Source organism: Misgurnus anguillicaudatus, chromosome 15 (genome assembly GCF_027580225.2).
Source record: "Misgurnus anguillicaudatus chromosome 15, ASM2758022v2, whole genome shotgun sequence".
Taxonomy (NCBI): Eukaryota; Metazoa; Chordata; class Actinopteri; order Cypriniformes; family Cobitidae; genus Misgurnus; species Misgurnus anguillicaudatus.
In genome coordinates this window covers 32,678,798-32,697,558 of record NC_073351.2, presented here as the reverse complement: position 1 = coordinate 32,697,558, position 18,761 = coordinate 32,678,798, and the positions used below count along the sequence as shown (strand labels likewise).

At 37.0% G+C, this 18,761-nt stretch overlaps 1 protein-coding gene across 4 annotated transcripts in view; it reads right to left on the bottom strand.

Moving 5' to 3' along the window:
* LOC129418593 (protein unc-13 homolog C) overlaps positions 1–18,761 on the bottom strand; it is a 237,743-nt gene that overhangs the window by 166,236 nt on the left and 52,746 nt on the right. For 3 of the 4 annotated variants that reach the window (XM_073853802.1, XM_073853801.1, XM_073853805.1), the window contains 3 exons: positions 16,574–16,617; positions 13,916–13,994; positions 9,175–9,246 (listed from right to left, as the gene is read on the bottom strand). In XM_073853802.1, the coding sequence (XP_073709903.1) occupies positions 9,175–9,246; positions 13,916–13,994; positions 16,574–16,617 (195 nt within the window). The remainder of the gene's footprint in view (positions 1–9,174; positions 9,247–13,915; positions 13,995–16,573; positions 16,618–18,761) is intronic. The other variant, XM_073853803.1, reaches the window with a different exon arrangement.

Genomic DNA, 18,761 nt, shown 5'->3' with positions numbered 1-18,761 from the left:
AAATTAACACATCCTTTCTAAGAGTGTATACATCAATGACAACGTTTACAAGTACACCAATAATGTGATTATTTACAATAATCAGAGAAAGGACTTAATCGCAGCAAGATGTTTACATGACTATTACTATTAACCTCTTAACTTCTATTAACTATTAGGACTCTTCACTCGTTTTATTTTCTGATAATTCGTTAATGGGTGTGCTTATCATTCACACACAGCCAAATGCAGAGCACAAATGATGAACTCACATATATTGTCTACTGTTTTAATTTACTTTCATTAAAGGCGGGGTGCATGATCTATGAAAGCCATTGTTGACATTTAAAATCACCTAAACAAACACGCCCCTAACCCAATAGAATCTGAACCTTCTGTTAATAGGCCCGTCCCACACATACGCAACCCAGGCAACGATGTCGGTTAGTAAACACGCCCCTTAATGCTGATTGGCTATAAGTGTGTTTTGGTACACGGCCCGACTCCCTTTTCCAAAGTGTTTTTCAGAAATCATGCACCACGCCTTTTAATGAAAAACACGTTTTTCAACATTTGAAAAACATTTTTCGTTATAACGGTTTTATATGCTGCTGTTGTGTTATTTAAGCTACTTCTGGACAGCAGACTGCTGACAGTGAGACATGTTGACAAAGTTCTGTCACGGTGATCCGTGTCATGTTTTGTTTGTGTCTCCGATTACGTCACCTGGACAATTCACGGACTGATTCATCACACCTGTTCCGTGTTTAGTGCTGTGTATTTATACTGCTGTCTGTTTCTCACCTGTCGCCGGATCATTGTCATTGTCATCGTTCCACGTCTGTTCCTGTTGTTCTCTGTATTGGATGTTCCTGTGTTGCTGTTTTACTCCTCGTGTTTTATTTCTGTTCGTTTTATATTAAATGTTATTTATTTCATGTGAACCCTGCGAGTGCGTCCTGATTCTTGTTCCCAGTCGTGACAAGTTCAGGAAAACATTTGAATGTCAAGTTTTAAAACGAATTCGCGCGTAAGGTGCATGACAAAAACACACGCTCACTCCAGTAAGTGTGGTATTAATGCGATTAAAGTGTTTACATGGCCGCATACTGCAATTAAAACCAGCGTACGCCACCTGTTTTAATATGCTTATACTTGCTGCGATTATGAGCTTAATCACATTGTTTTTATCGAAGTATTGTGTTTACATGCGGTAAAGTATAATCGCAATATTGCCAAAATCCCATTACAATTCCATAATTTTTATCAAAGTATTGTGTTTACACGCGGCAAAGTATAATCGCAATATTACCAAAATCCCATTATAATCGCATTACGAGGGTTTGTGTAAACATGGTCATTGAAAAGCTTAATCATTCAGATGATGTATAAATTGACCCTTATAACTGGTTTTATGGTCCAAGGTGACATATTTACACTTTGCAAAAAACATTATAAATAAATTTGAATACATATCTAACAGGGTAACACTCTACAGTAAGGTTGCATTTGTTAACATAAGTAAATGGATTAGTTTACATGAATTATACTGTAACAATGTATTAATCTTTGTTAATGCCAATACATTGGTTAATGCACAATGAACTAACATGAACAAATGTAGTTACACAAGACATACATTTATTTTTACTTTTTACTAATGCTAAGTTAATGCATGTACTAATCATAAACTAATGAAGAGTTATCATTAAGTACAACATTACGGGGCGGTTTCCCGGACCAGGATTAGCTTAATCCAGGACTAGGCCTTAGTTTAATTAGGAAATATAACTAGTTTTAAACAACATGCCCTACTAAAAACATTACCTGTGTGCATCTTGAAGTAAAACAAAGGGCCCTGATGTATTTTAAGATCTGTAAGTTAAAGTTATTTTCAGTTTGGAGAGCTCTTAAAAGTGTTTAAGTCTAGGACTAGTCTAATCCCTGTCCGGGAAACCGCCCCTACATGTTTTTTAGTTAACAAGGAATCCATGTTTTGAGGCATGAGTCATGTAAGGAATAATTGACGACGGGCCATTGAATTATAAGAAAATAATGCACACCCAAGGTGGTAATGTGGCACAACGCGAAGCGAATGTGCATTATTTTCAAAATATTTAAAGGACCGGAGTCAATTATTCCGCTTATACCACGTTACCACAAACATTGCTCTGGTGCCTATTTTTAAGACATTTGAGAAGTTAGGTGTGCAGTTATCAAAAAATAATGCATATGCATGGAACATTTCTCAACCAATCAGAATACAGCATTCAACAAACCCGTGGTAATGATTAATTGTAGGTAATGATGACTCTCCAGTAGGTTTTGATTAGTACATGCCTTAACTCAGCATTACTTTATTTTTAAGTAAGATTTTTTTTTTAAATAGGGGCTGTACCCTTTCAAAAAGTACAGCTTTGCACCTAAAAAGTTCATAGTAGTACCTCAAAGCTACATATTTGTATCTCAAAGGTTCATATTTGTACCAAATGTATACATATCTGTACCTAATGGTACTTATTAGGACTTTTTTAAAGGGCACTGCCTCAGTGACAGCTGGGGGACAATAATTTCTAACTGGGTTGTAACTAGTTTTAAAAATTATGAATCATCATTTATTTATCATGAACGCTCTGAACAGAAATGCATCATGAGTTCATACCGTACGCAGTATGTGTGATTAACTGTGAGATTTCATGTTATCCAATAAAGATGAACAGCTGTCTAAACTTAAACACAACTTTCTGTTCAAATCAGCAACTCCAGAGATAGCAGATGAGTAAAAAACACTACGCTGTAAGCCAGAGAGAGAAAGTAATTACTCAAGCTGAAGCAAGTGGTCACAATCTCAGAGAAACAGAGAAATTAAAACATCTGTCAAACACACAGCAGCAGACCGCACGCCCGTCTCACTAAAACCATCACACCGCAGAAGCAAACAGGCCACTGTGATTTTAAGACGCTCATTATTCACTCTGATATCTTTCCAAACCCACGTGATGCTTTGTCTTTTATAGAAACACAACAGCAGAACAGTTTCCAATTTTCCTTACAACGCTTCACAGTGACAATAAATTGTCAACATCTAAAAAGTAGTTTGCCTGTCTGTCGTTGGTGAATTAAGCAACCAGTTACATATATCTAGATTGGGAGTTGTCTGCCTCCAGATCCACTGCGGTTTTGTGTTCTGGTTTCTCAATACAAATATTGCTATTGCAATATACCACAAATACCAAACATTAAAAGCCATCCTAAACTACAAAGATTAGAGTTTCCACCCAAACGTGAAGCAAAAAAAAGAAAGAAAAACAAACGCGAATTAGGTGCGTTTCCGTCAAGTTGTTCTAGTGAATGACGTGGTATTGGTAACCCAGTAACCAACAGTAAATAAAACAAGGCACGCTTATAGAAAATAGAGACAGGACTGCATTTAGTTACAATTGAGCAAGTTAAAAATTAACTAGCAGTGCAGCATTTAAGTGCCAAACTGAATGCTGTAAGCCCAGATGAGTTGATTCAACTTAAAAAACATAGGGTAAAATTTACAATTTGCCTTGTTAAACAAACAAATAATTTATGTAAAATCTACTTAATATTGCTGAACAGGCATTTACAGTACATTTTTCCATTCACTGAACGTAAAATGTCTCGTTAAAGCAAAATATTCTTGTTAGATTAACAAAACATTTCCTGTTCTAAAAGTGGTCAGTTAACAATGTGAGAAACTTTATTTTACACGTCTTATTTTATCATGGTTTTATAAAACTTTAATGTTAAGAGAACTCTGCAATATTTACCTCTAAAAAAAGAGGACACTTTGGTAAAGCAAAGGTAACATCAAATAAAGGTTTCAACTTCACACAGTCTCAATAATGGTGACAGTATTAAATCTCATAAAGTGAAAAGATGAGCTCTTAACTTCACCACAAAAACAAAAAGCAACTCCAGTAAATAAAGACAAGAAACAGCAAAACAACACTCACATAACAGTAGCAGTTAATTAATGTATGCTGCAATGCATGATGGGTAACATTTTTAAATCCAGAGATTTAAATAAGCTAAAATAATAATAATTGATAAATTGTTATAAAATACAAATAAATTGATTCAACTCAAAATGTATTGTTGAATGAGACAAATCATGCAATTTGTGGGTTAAATTAAAACAAATTTGTCAGGGTTTATAGGTTAAGTGTACTTATTTATTTGGGTTTAAACAAAATTAGGGTTAAAAGTGCAGAAGAAGCAACGCAGACTTTTTGATGCAGGCACTAGCAGCAAGGGCATTACGATGACGCCGAGCCCCATATATGGGAACAAAAACGTCACGTGGGTTTAACGTTCCCTACGTCCAAAATTGTGTTTCCATCTCCTATTCTTTTTTTTGTCAAAAACCATCTCAAGCAAATGTAAAACTTTTTCACAAATTAAAGGATTAGTCCATTTTCTTAAAAAAAAAAATCCAGATAATTTACTCACCACCATGTCATCCAAAATGTTGATGCCTTTCTTTGTTCAGTCGAGAAGAAATGTTGTTTTTTAAAGGAAAACATTCCAGGATTTTTCTCATTTTAATGGACTTTAATGGAACCCAACACTTAACACTTAACTCAACACTTAACAGTTTTTATCAACAGAGTTTCAAAGGACTCTAAACGATCCCAAACCAGGCATAGGGGTCATGAGGCGAGGGACGATTTCAAAAGGGATGATTGTCTTTTTTGACAAGAAAAAAAATGCACTTTTAAACCACAACTTCTCGTCTTTCTCCGGTCGTGTGACGTGCCAGTGTGACCTCACGTAATTGCGTAGTGACGTAGAAAGGTCACGTGTTACCTTGTAAACACTGGGCTGTAGTTTTGCATACGTCATCCGTGACCTCTTGACGTGATGACGTATTGCGTGAGGTCACGCTGGCACATCACATGACCGGAGATAGACGACAAGTTGTGGTTTAAGTGTGCGTATTTTCTATTTTTCTTGTCAAAAATTACAATTGTTTTGCTAGTTAAGACCCTTATGCCTCGTTTGGGATCGTTTAGAGTCCTTCGAAACACTGTCCTGCAACGGGTCGGGTACCCGCGCATAAAAGTGTCTCAAATGGGTGGATTGTGACATTCCTAAAATTCACGGGCGGATAATTAACTCTGTGCGGGCGGGTAGTAGTGCAAATGAAAATATGTGCAAAATTTGTATGTCTAAGGATGTGCACACCAAACTTTGAAACACGGCTGTTTTTTCAGCCAAGCGCTTTTTAGCTGTGATACCTAAGCTGTGAGCCTGTTGGTTGTTGTGATACTTGTCCCGCCCCTTCTCCACTGTGATTGGACGGCCGTGTAAGAACTGACTTTGACGAGCGGAGAATTACACCAAAAATTTAATCTCTTTCAACCCTCGGCGCTCAGCGCCGCGCGCTAAAAAAAACGCTGACCGCCGGTTTATTTTAAAAACGGCCGCGGGGGTAAAAGCTTTGGTGTGCACGCCCTAATTACCATTACACGCAACATATGACATGTGACCCATCACGTAACCACCACTACAACAGCGCGTCCTTTGTTGATTCTTCTCGTAGCCTAGTTGGAGCGAGCGTTGCAGGACTCTGTCATAAAGTTTTGCTGCTGATAGCCGGAAACTGAACGTCTTCTCTTAGAAAGCATTTCGAGACGAGACTTAGGAGCACAGCAGGGGTTGTGTAGGTAGGATGTTCTTTTTCTTGGTTTTTTTATTAATATGTCTATTTGTGTATAGTTATCAGGTTCCATTTGTGCCGATAGGCTACTTAAATGGCACAAAACAGAATGCACTTTAGCCTGTTTCATTAGCCTATTCATGACGCTGTTGTGATGTTGAGAGAAGTACGAGATAAAAAAAGAAAGCACTTTAACTGGAATGATTTTAGCATGTGTGATTTATGCGGGTAGGGGTCGGGTAACGGCCCAAATATTAACGGGTCCGGGCGGGTGCGGATTTAATTTTGATATTATCACGGGTGACGGGTCGGATCTGGTGCTGAACTTTGCGGGTACGGACGGGTCTCCAAAAATGGAGCCGTGCAGGACTCTGCTTTGAAACTCCGTTGAAAAAAACTGTAAGGTAGGTACGCGATATGTTTGTATCGAGATTGGTCCATATTCTACTTTGATGAAACATTGTGTTGCTTTTGTGTTCGTTTACGGATAAGCTTAATGATATAGTTACTATGTGTACACAACCGAAAGTGTTCTCACTGGTGAATGAAACATGAGATGTGGACGTCTGATCTGTGCATGTTTTGGAGGAGGCGTGACTTTGGATGGTGATTTGAATGAAGGTTGGGATCTTGATTTCATTGCTAGTCGGCTACCGTTAGCATTTTTCTAAATTAGATACCCTACCTTTAAAGTATCGCATATGAGTGACGAAAACGCCAAAAATCAAATAAAAAGCCCTTAATTCGCAAAAAAATGTACGATCGCTTGTCGTGGTTTTTGACTAAATTAACCCAGTTAATAAAATGTATTTCAACAAAGATTCAATCACAAATTGTTATGGATTTCAGGTGTAGATAAAAGCATTTTGCTGCACTAAAGCATTCAGGCTCACTTTCGTTCAAATCAATGTGTTCAATAATCCATACAGACCTAGACTCAGTGCAAAGAGTATCAACATCAAATCTGCAAGACGTGCAGTGTTGCAGAAAAGATTCTAGAATGTGACATTATATCCGGTGGGATCTAAATACATTTGCATGTTTAAAAACACAGTATGGTATGGTCTTAAAGGAATAGTCTACTCATTTTCAATATTAAAATATGTTATTACCTTAACTAAGAATTGTTGATACATCCCTCTATCATCTGTGTGCGTGCACGTAAGCGCTGGAGCGCGCTGCGACGCTTCGATAGCATTTAGCTTAGCCCCATTCATTCAATGGTACCATTTAGAGATAAAGTTAGAAGTGACCAAACACATCAACGTTTTTCCTATTTAAGACGAGTAGTTATACGAGCAAGTTTGGTGGTACAAAATAAAACGTAGCGCTTTTCTAAGCGGATTTAAAAGAGGAACTATATTTTATGGCGTAATAGCACTTTTGAGAGTACTTCGACTCGCCTGAAAAGTCCGCTCCCCTTCTCACTCTCATAATGGGAGAGGGAGGGTGTTACTGCGCCGAGTCGAAGTACTACCAAAAGTGCTATTACGCCATAAAATATAGTTCCTCTTTTAAATCCGCTTAGAAAAGCGCTACATTTTATTTTGTACCACCAAACTTGCTCGTACAGCTACTCGTCTTAAATAGGAAAAACGTTGATGTGTTTGGTCACTTCTAACTTTATCTCTAAATGGTAGCATTGAATGAATGGGGCTAAGCTAAATGCTATCGAAGCGTCGCAGCGCGCTCCAGCACTTACGTGCACGCACACAGATGATAGAGGGATGTATCAACAATTCTTAGTTAAGGTAATAACATATTTTAATATTGAAAATGAGTAGACTATTCCTTTAAAGCAACAGCATTAAAAGATCAGCCCTTTAAAATCAAGACACTGACATTTGAACATCACAAATGATCTCACTCTCTCTCTCTCTCTCTCTCTCTCTCTCTCTCTCTCTCATAGTCTCAGCATTGCCTTTAGCTGTTAGATTTTATGAAACTGCTAGTGATATAACAGTTACTGTCCTTGTGTTCCAGTGTCATCGACAGCATATGGAGGCCTGTGCTGTTTTCTGCAATCATTTCTCGAAGGGATTCTGTCTCTCTTATTTCTCATCCTTCCCACTCATTTCTCATCCTCTCTCTCTGTCTTTATTTCTCTCACTCACTGGTGTATTTAATGCCTTTAAAATCCTCAGACATCTGCTCGGCCTACTTACAAATCTTCAGGCCAGCTACAGCCCTCATCTCTATATTTGAACTTTTTCTTTTCAGTACCGTTTCGAAGATTTATACGCATGTAACGTGCCAGTGTTGCTCCGGTTGTTTATCACACAGCCATCAGTTCATATCTTAATAATGATTGTACCGAAATCAAACACATCTGAATTATGACCTCCAAACATGTCCCAGGAGGTCATAAAGCACCATTACTGTCAGATATGGCAACAGAAAGCCAAACATCACATCTCCTCGTGCCATTCCAAGATTCCTTTTACTAACGGACAGCAATCAATTAATGGGAGGTCTGGAAAAGAGGAGTAATTCTTATTCTATTGATTCAGGGTTTTGGCGCCTCTAAAGTACCAGACTTCAATTAAAACTGAAATCATTGATCAAGGGTCAAAAAGAGGAATCCAACATCAGGTTTAAATACAGAACAACAAAGCATCCTCTAAGATTTAATGATAAACAGACAAACTGTTAAAAAAGATGTAAAACTGAATTCAGGATGAAAGCAATGATTCAATGGCTGTCACATGATGAAACATTTTGACCACATGAAAAGATGTGCATTACAACCTTTAATACTCAAATACGCTGTTGTGCAGTCCGATTATAAAATCATTCAGATGAACTTTTCACATTACAGCTTTTTTAATCTAATAAAAGGTCTGATTTGATCTGTTTTTTATATTTATTTCCAGGTTTGATGTGTGTATTTGCATATGCGTGTATGTTATCTTAAAGCGAACCTATTATGCAAAATTCACTTTTACAAGGTGTTTGGACATAAATGTTTGATGTACTGTATGTACACACAATCACCTTAGAATGAAAAAAAATCTACCCACTTCTTTATAAATCCCCATTAAAGCAAAGCATGCTGTTTTGATTCTCTTATCAATGTGACATCACACTGATAAAGCCCCGCCCACAGTCTTGCACTACCATAGTTTCCACCTTCAATAGTGAGATATTATTCTCTCAGACTGTATTCACAGGAATCAGATCTATTTGAACTAAAACCGCTTACTGTCTGTTAGTAAGGGAAAGAGGATCTGTAGCTCATTTGCATTTAAAGGTACACACACACAAAAAGTGTGTTTTTGTTTCCACCCAAACAGGGGCATTTTGAACACGCTATAATAAATGATCTTTGGGGTATTTTGAGCTGAAACTCTACAGACACATTCTAGACACACCTGAGACTAATTTTACATCTTGTAAAAATGTGCGTAATAGGTGCCCTTTAATATATGAAGTATAATATAAGTTCAACATTAGTTCCCGAGTGCTCAAAATGTGTTTACATCAGTCCATCAATGTTTAATACTCACCAGCTCCTCATTGTTTAAAGTCGATCTGTTCACGAGGCCAAACGCAATGCCTGCCTTTCGAGCAGCCAAAGTCTGAAAGAACAAAGGGAAAATTAGAAAGATTGAAAGATAAATTAAAAAGTAAAACTACAGGGTGAGAATCTGTTAGATAAGACACATAAGGCTAGTAACAATATTTGTTATGTAAAATCAGATTATTAAATCAAATTCTGTATAATTTGAAAGGAAGAATTAATTTGTTAAATTAAACACAGCAGGAAACCCATTCATTTTTGGCCTCAAAACATCAAATCTATTCCCTCAGATTGAATTAACCCACTTAAGGATGCTTTAGAAAAGAAACTTTCACTTATCAAGAACCTTTTTCTTTTACTTAATGTGCGTTCACATCAGACACTAACGAAGGGGATAAATCGAGCAATACGCGCGTAGTTGGACGCTTAAACATTTTGAGATAATTCGCTTCATTTGCACATGACATTCGCATCATTCGTGTGTGCAATTCAGACACGAATACACTCAATTTGCCGGCTTTAGCTAGCTTGTAGTCTCAATATGTGTATATATAGCCCGAATTGAGTAAAGAGCGTTTTTTACAACTTACTAGATTGTCCAACCTCCTCATTCATTCTCTTCCAAGCATGATCAGTTGTATTCCTGTGTGTACCCATATAGCGATAATGATTTTGTCCTCCATTGTTGTTTCGTATTTCTGCCTCAGCTCGCTATATTATTATCACGTCACTACTCGAGCAAGCTCCTGATTGGTTAACACTGTGCGAATATCCATCAAACTCCCGAAACGCTTAATTTGTTCCGCCTCATTCATGTGAATCCCGCCGCAGGATGTCTATCGCGCCTTTGCATTGCATTACACTTAACATGTAATCACTTGCGCTTAATGCTTTATTCGTGTCTGGTGTGAACGCACCATAATGCTACGTACACACCAAATGCGGTGCTTCGCGTTACTTGCTCTAGATTTACTTGTGGGATTTAACTTTGTGTCATGTGAATTTTTCGCTCGAGTTTAATATTTTAAACTTGGGCTAATAGGCGTTTGAGGCGACAAGCGCATGTTTTCGCGGCAAACGGGCCACCACATTGCGTAATTTGCATCGCCCCACGCGAGGACGTGTCTGATCATTTCTTTGCATTGATTTTGTATGTAATCTACTTGTGCAAATCGTTGAACTCGCACCTGGTGTGTTCAATGTTTTTCAATATTGAAGTTTATCTGACTTCAGATCAGTTTACTGGTTTTAATAATCATCTATTAACAAAGGAAAAGTGCAATAATCTTGGGTTCTCTGAAGCACCAGTAAATAAATAAGAGAACCACAGAACTTTAAAGATCTCATCCAACTGTATATGGGTCAGTGACAAAAACGTTTTGGCAAGATGCGAAATTTAAAAAATATTTTTCAAAAACTTGTTTTAAAAGCACGCATCAGGTTTATTTCAATGCACATAGTGTATTTATGTTGATTTCATGCAATAAAAAATTACATTTGCAACATTTTTATGAAAGTTAAGACTGAATGGACCTGAAAATGTCAAATGGTGTAACCGCAAATTGCGCCAAAGAATGAGAAATATTAAATATTTGATCCACTTTAATGGCATGTAAGCGTAATCATTAAAAAAATCATTTTAAAATATAATTTTATTAATTATTTCGGTAACACTTTATTTTACGGTGTCTTTGTTACACATGCTACATGTAATTATTATAGTAATAACAGTTAATTATGCATAGTTATATGGAACTAACCCTAAACCAAACCCTAATCCTAACCCCAACCCTATAGTAAGTACAATGTTATTAATGATTATTACTTAGTACTTAAATGTATAATTACACTGTAACAGTGATGCCGTAAAATAAAGTGTGACCATTATTTCTTAATGTAAATTTTAACGCGATTTTGTAATTTTTGTCCTGACATATGCTGAAAACAGTTTTCTAAATAATCTTTGACAAATGATGTAAAAATATATGTTTAAAAAAAATCATATTACACTAAACTTATGATTATATTTTATTCCACATTTTTTATTAACTCTTTCCCCGCCATTGACGAGATATCTCGTCAATCAAGAGAAAACGCTTCCCCGCCAATGACGAGTATTTCCGTCTTTCCGTAATACCGATATTATCCACTAGGTGGCGCCCTTCCGCAACTTTTTAAACCCGGAAGTATTGCCCTATGGCAAGCTGCTGCATGTCCGTGTCTGTTTTAAAGATCGCTCTGAATGGGATCTCTATGAAAAGTCCGTCATAAAAATGGAATTATCTCTGCTTTTTGCTCAAAATGTGGTGTTTATGCAGAAACCTACCCATATTCAAAAGCTGATTACAAAAGAACTACTCAAGGTAGGATGAAACGGTTTTTTTTCGTTTGAACGCAGAGGGTCTGTTCTTTCATTTGGTATATTGTATGTTTATATATCTGAAGAAGAACATTTTCTGGAAGGCATTAAACTTTGGTGAAAATCATGAAAAATGCTGGCGCTGGCTGGCAACTTTTTAAAAAAATGCTGGCGGTGAAAGAGTTAATATATTTATATTTTCATTAAAAAAAATTATTTTAAAATATAATTTTATTAATTATTTCTAAATGTAAATTTTAATGCGTTTTTGTAATACTTGTCCTGACATATGCTGAAAACAGTTTTCTAAATAATCTTTGACAAATGATGTAATATATTAAAAAAAATCATATTACACTAAACTTATGATTATATTTTATTCCAAATGTTTTATTAATATATTTATTTTTTCATAAAAAAAATACTACTTGACACCAATTGACACAGACCAGTTACACCACATTGACATTTTTGCAATTATCCCCCAAATATTCTTTCAAAATGAAATAAAACCTGAAATTTTAGACTTGGTCCTCAAAAAAGAGAATGAATGCAAGTAATCTGCAAATTTATTTTGAAGTTTTACCTCTTTTATATTTAATTCAACCATACGGACAGACACACAAAAACGTCACATCATTGACCCAAAAAAGAAAGGTTCATATACACCATTCCAAACCTTTTAAAGGAAACTGCAGAGACACTTACCAAAGCCTTGAGTGTCCGGAAGCGAAGAAGAAGAAAACAAAATTAGAAAGCGAGACAGCGGAGCCGCTTCAACACAAAGTGAATTCATACCCATCACCATGCAGAAAATCAGATCGTGAATGTTTTCTGAACAGCAGAGTAAAAGCTGCAGAGGTGAGACTCTCGACTAAGCCGCAATCCTTAAAAACTACACTCACCTCTAACATGCAGTACAAAATTTCATTTCACCCATGCATTTGCTGTGCAATTGTTTTGTAATGCTGCTGTAAAGCATCTTATATAGTCGTATACTGCATATCTGTCTGCCTATAGCCGAAGCTGCTACAAAACAGACAAGATCAGACTGCATGTGTTAAGCCGGCTAAAAACACGACCCAAAGAGTTCAAGAGAGAAAGAAAGAGAGAATTAATGAGGGAGAACAGGACACGCCAGTCAAGAAGCCACAATTAGCCATATTTACATTGGCAGGCATCACAGCTCACAATACTCAGGTAGTCTTTACCATCCAAACCCTGATCCCGGGGTAAAGACCAAGCGGGCTGCTAATAGCCCCTTAAAGCAGGGGTGCGTATAGGAAAGTAGGGCAGATTTCACCTCTACATGAACGTAAGTGTTGATGTAAGTTTAAACATGCATTTCAAATGCTGAGGTTTGCTGCAGGCCACGTAACCAAATGGTCTAAATTTTGATCTAAAGCCCTCGGTGTACAGTACAAGTACAGTAGGTTAGGGCGGGTCCCTTGATCCCGTCACAGGTCATGTGACTGACTGTCGTTGCCCTGAAGCAATCACACAGCCCAAACAGGGTAAGAAACAGGACAGAGGCATGATGGGAAAAAATCAGATCAGACCCGGTACAGCACTGACTTCACACACGCTGTAAAAAGATTTTGCCGCACGCCACTTTTACATGATTTAAAGAGGCGCCGTTAAATCAGAAGTCAATGAAGTCCCAAATATATTTTTGGGTTGAGTTGTCAACATTTCAGTTTATTAATGCTTCTGATATCGGTTGAAATATGTTTGCTTATAGGAAATCTGACAACTCACGGAAAAATATCGCCCATGAGAGTTATGGGCAATGAGAATGAACCACAGAACCAAAGTAAAAAACAGAACGATGACCCATACTTACCAAAACACGGTTGGTTTTTAATTTCATGCAAAATATGGACAGATACAGCATCAACATTTGTCCTCCAAAACTGAAAATTTACACATACAATATGCAATCAAATCTAGACAAACTGTATATGTGAATGTAGACAAACTCTAATGACCTAAAACAAAAGACATATAAAGTTTCACAAATGCAAAAACATAAACATATAACACACTACATGAGGCTGCAAATCGAAACCATGTCATCTAATACTAGAAAGTATGAATAAAACATCATCAGAAGTATGCGAGCACAACACATTTAAAGACACTGATGATTCGAACACCAGACGAGTGACCTACTTTTACTCTGGTGGAGCGTATTAAACCCCAAAATAGCATCAAAACACAAACACGCCCCTCCATCTCCGCTATTAGTTTTTCAGTACAGATTCGCTGGTGCACTGCAGAAATGCGGCGTATCAGTGGCACGATGGGTTAATACAGTCATCCGAGCCTCCATCAGTCAAACATAAGCACACTGGACGTGATTACTCACCAGGTCTCGGACAATAGGCATGGTCCTCTTGCGGCGTAAATCTGGCATACTGTCAATGCCGTAAAGTATGCTGCCAACCCTGGGGATGGAGGCAGATTTAGAGTCTATTAATACTATAATCATGCTGTATGGTGTGAAACATTACAGGGCTAAAAAGCAGTCGAGTGATTTAATGCGTTGGGGTGGGGTACAGTAAGGGCTATAATAACCGCTTTTACTTCATGTGTCACACAGTCCATTGAATTTACCTGTGACATGACTGAGTCTTCCTCCGTTAAACTAAACCAACCGTCTATTTCATTTGCGAGAACTGAGCTAAATTTTAAAGTTTAAGGGTGACACCCTTTCAAAAAGTAGGGGAGAGCGGGGCACAACCTAACGCTTTTTGGTTTCGGCTCAATCATTCAAAACAATATTTGAGTTTGATTAATTATATTTTTACACAAGCAACACACACATCTCTGCTACAAATGAACATTTGAAATTTGTTTCTAGTACTTACCATTCTTGGACAATTACATCAAACGTGACAGAAGTGCAAACGTTACAAATTACGCCATAGGTGGGTTTAATTGTAACAGGCAGGGGGTTAGTTGTAACACTTGATAAAAATTAAGTTTGCAGGCAAATATTTCAAAAATATTTTGTCTATACTTGAATATTGTTTATATATCGGTCTATAATAGACAGGTATCCACACTGTTTTCATTCATCCAGCCCTTTTCTAACAATAGTTCAATTATAAATGGATACAAAAAAGCAGCACAATTATGCCAAAACATTTTCAAAATAAAATTCTGAGGTAATGAGCATCAAAGTCTGATTTTAGCCATTCATTTCATTATGATTTCAATCTTTGACGTGACCTTATTCAATCAATATTAAAGATATGAACAAAAATTCATTTTGATAAGACAGGCATATTTATGTTGTTGGCAGCCAGCAATCATTCGTGTGTAGTGTATTTAAAACAACCGCAAGAATTACGCTAACGTTAGCTGTTTTCATATCGTAAGGGCTGAGGGGTTAGTTAACACAGCGTTACAATTAACCCCGCTGGGTCAAAATATTTTTAAGCCCACCAAAAAAGTTGCTAAGACCTGCAGACATATTTCAAAACAATGCTATGTTTTAGTCAACAAGACACTGATTAATATGACATAGCATTGCATTTGGTATCTTACACACCCAACTTAGAAACCGAAAAAAAACTATGTTGAAAAAATTGCATGCCACCAAAACACTTAATCAATAACTCTCTGGAAAAACAATATACATTTCCAATAATTTGCGGGAGATCGTCTTTTGGCAGCGTGAAAAAAAATTCCTGGGATAAACAAAATGCTCAGCCTTGTGCAACAATGTAAACAGTCCGTGTTACAAATAACCCCGCGTTCGTTTTTGCCCCGCGCACCCCTACATAGTAGTACATATTGGTACCAAATTGTTGGTACCAATTTTTGACCACTTTTTTGACAGTGCATAAAACACACTTTTTGAAGTATGTCATGTGCATACTGTGCAAATTAATATGAACTTTGGAAAGCATAGATATGTACACTAGATGTCGCCTTGGCTACGGCAGTTCATTCGACCGAATGCGTCAAATAGAGCCGCCATCTTGAAACAGGGGAGCAGCCCAGCATCAGCGTCAAATAAAATCACCATAAATCGTCATGGATGCGATTTTCTTGGTTTTCTTTTGGTTCGTTTCAACAGTCAGACATGTATTTAGCATTGAGTCCAGAAAAAATTAAAGTTTTGATATTATGAAAATCCACTTTTTCTAACTATAATGCATAGTGCTCGTAGGCCTAACATCCATACACAGCACAAAAGTCCGGCATTATCCATGAATTCGAAGTACAGGCGGAGATAGCAGCTTTACCTAGCTACTTCCTATGACAAGACCCCTGATCCAAGATGGCGGCGGTTTTGACACATGCTTAGAATTCCAATGCGACAACTAGTGTATATATATCTATGTTTGTAAAGAAGGAGGAAAGTGGCGCAGTCGTGCTTTCCACAGAGTTTTAGGCGCGAAATGTGAAGCGCGCCTTTTCAGCTTATGCATCAATGGATTGTAGATATTACAACTCATGAGATCCACCAATCAGAGATGCTCCTGAATTTCAAAAGCGATAATTTGCATATCTGGCATTTATCCATCTATTTCAGTGGATAAAGCGTCCACAGGATCGGCACCAATGGGTAACCGTCTAAATTTGCATACAGAGACGGGGCACATATGCTTGACGCATTTATTGACATCATCAGTGCCCGGTGACAACGGGGTCTCTGTGTAAATGTCAACAGTGCTTGGTTTATTTTTAACAACTCATTACCAAAAATTTAATTCATCACCACTACATTCATTAACCTGGAGACATCCCATTGCAAAACAATTAACACCAGATCAGGTCCAAAATAATAATAAAACACACTGCTGCTCTTCTGCCACTACAATATGTCAGTGAAGAACAGATGGGGACGAAATCCTCACACAAATAAAACTGAACCTAAACTCCCTCCAGCATCTAAATAAATGACTGGATAATACTTCATCCTTCAATACATAGTCACAGATATGCACACAAATGTATAGAGAGCAGTTCAGTGTTTCGCGTGTGCTTTTAGATTGATAACGGTTTTACTTACCCTCCACCTGTCAGTTTGGCTGGATCCAAAATGTTAACACAACCCTGTCAAACAAGAAAACAGCTCACTTACGACTTGCACAAAACAATAAGACAAAGCAATAAACTGATATATGTAAACAAATCCTAAAAAAGCAAAAGAGACGACAAGCTTCCTCAAAGAAATTCTGGGTGATAATGGATAAACTACATATGTTGTACTACAAGTACATTTTTTACATTTAAAAAAAATGGTGCGAAATTGCACTAAAAATGGTTTATTGGCTCATACTCATAGATCCTCAGGGATCCACTTTAAGTGTCATATAGCACCTATCTTCAGTCAAGTGGTGCCATAGTATTGCTATGGCACCAATTATGGTTCTACATAGGTGCTATATAGCACTTATTATAGCTCTCCCCTATGATTACAAGCCAACGATTTGTGAACCTGGACCACAAAACCAATCATAGGGGGCATTTTAAATTGAGATTCATACATCTGCTGGAAACTGTTAGGATAGGACAAAATTTGAAAATCTGGAATGGGTGCAAAAAATCTAAATATTTAGAAAATTGCCCGTTGTCCAAATGACGTTGTTTTAAAGGGATAGTTCACCCAAAAAATGAAAATTCTCTCATAATTTTTTCACCTTCATGTCGTTACAAACCTGTATACATTTATTTTTTCCTATGAACACAAAGGAAGATATTGTGAGGAATGTGAAAACCGATCACCTTTATACAGGTTTGTAACAACATGAAAGTGAATAAACCACGACAGAATTAAAATTTTTGGGTGAACCATCGCTTAAACAACTGCATCCACTCAGAAAAAGTTTTTGATATATTCACTGTAGGAAATTGACAAAATATTTGTATGGAACATGATCTTTATTTAATATCCGAATGATTTTTGGCATAAAAGAAAAATCTACAATTGCTACAAATACACATACTACCACGACTGGTTTCGTTGTCCAGGGACAGCGATGTTCACGTAGGGGAGAACTGGGGCGAAAGTAATGCAGGACGAAAGTAACAATGCAATTTTCTCAGAGCCCCGATTACATTTCATTTCAAACTATGACAACATTTTTAGCACGCAACCCTTGACAGAGCTGAAAAATATTGCATTATTTCCTCACCGTTTTGCGGGTGTAGGTCCGTAAATCTGTTTTTGACCAATGTAAGTAATTTCCTAATATCCTAAAATAAGTAATGTAATTTTTTTCTTTTAACGTGTTGTGTTTTTGTTTCATGTGTTACAATCTACTGATCAATCTAAATGGTATTTAGTGCTCTAACGCATCCTGAAGTTTGACTTCTCAGAGTTTTTCAAAATAAAAGTAACTCGGGTTTAAATATCAGGAGTTCCTGTCAGGATGAAAGTAACATTTATTACTTTTGTCCCGCTGCTAATACTTTTGCATTATGTTAAAAAATTTATATTATTTTAATTTGATTTAATTTCATTTTCATAGGGTTCATACGTCTTAAAAATGTTTTATTCTCAACAATTAAAGTTTGTACTGTTTGGGTTGTTTTTGAAACATTTTATAAAACTGAAATGTAAAATAAAAATGTAATTTCATATTTTTTGCAAAGATAAAAAATGTTTTCAGTTACATTTTAACAAGGCCAAACAAGTGTAACACAAAAATCTATCTTGTTGCCTTTGACCCACCTGTGTGTTACTTTCAGAGTCAAACGTAACAATGCGCTACTTATGTTTAAAGTGAAATTATACTGAAGTCATTTTCAGTGGCGCTCGATGCGAAGTTCGTCACAACATGTATGTAGCCCGTCATGTGTGTGGTTACTTTTTTCAAAATATGTGTTCTGCTCGTCGAGAGATTGTGTGTGCATCACGTGTCTTGTAAAAATAAGTGCCTGCTGCAGACGCATCTAAAGGGTTTATGATAAAAGAGACGCTCGCGCTTGCCAGATACTCACATAATCTCGTGCATAATCAGAGTTTACTGTTAAGGGAGTGTCTTGCCTGTATTTTGTAAACGTGAGCGTTTCTTTTATCATAAACGGTTTTGACGTGTGTGCAGCAGGCACTTATTTTGACAAAACACGTGATGCACATGGTTCGCATGACGCAACAAACACATATTTTGAAAACGCAAGCAACACATGACACTCCGAACACTTATTTTGAATTAGTGCCCCTCGGATGAGCAGTCACGAGCCGCCACTGGTCA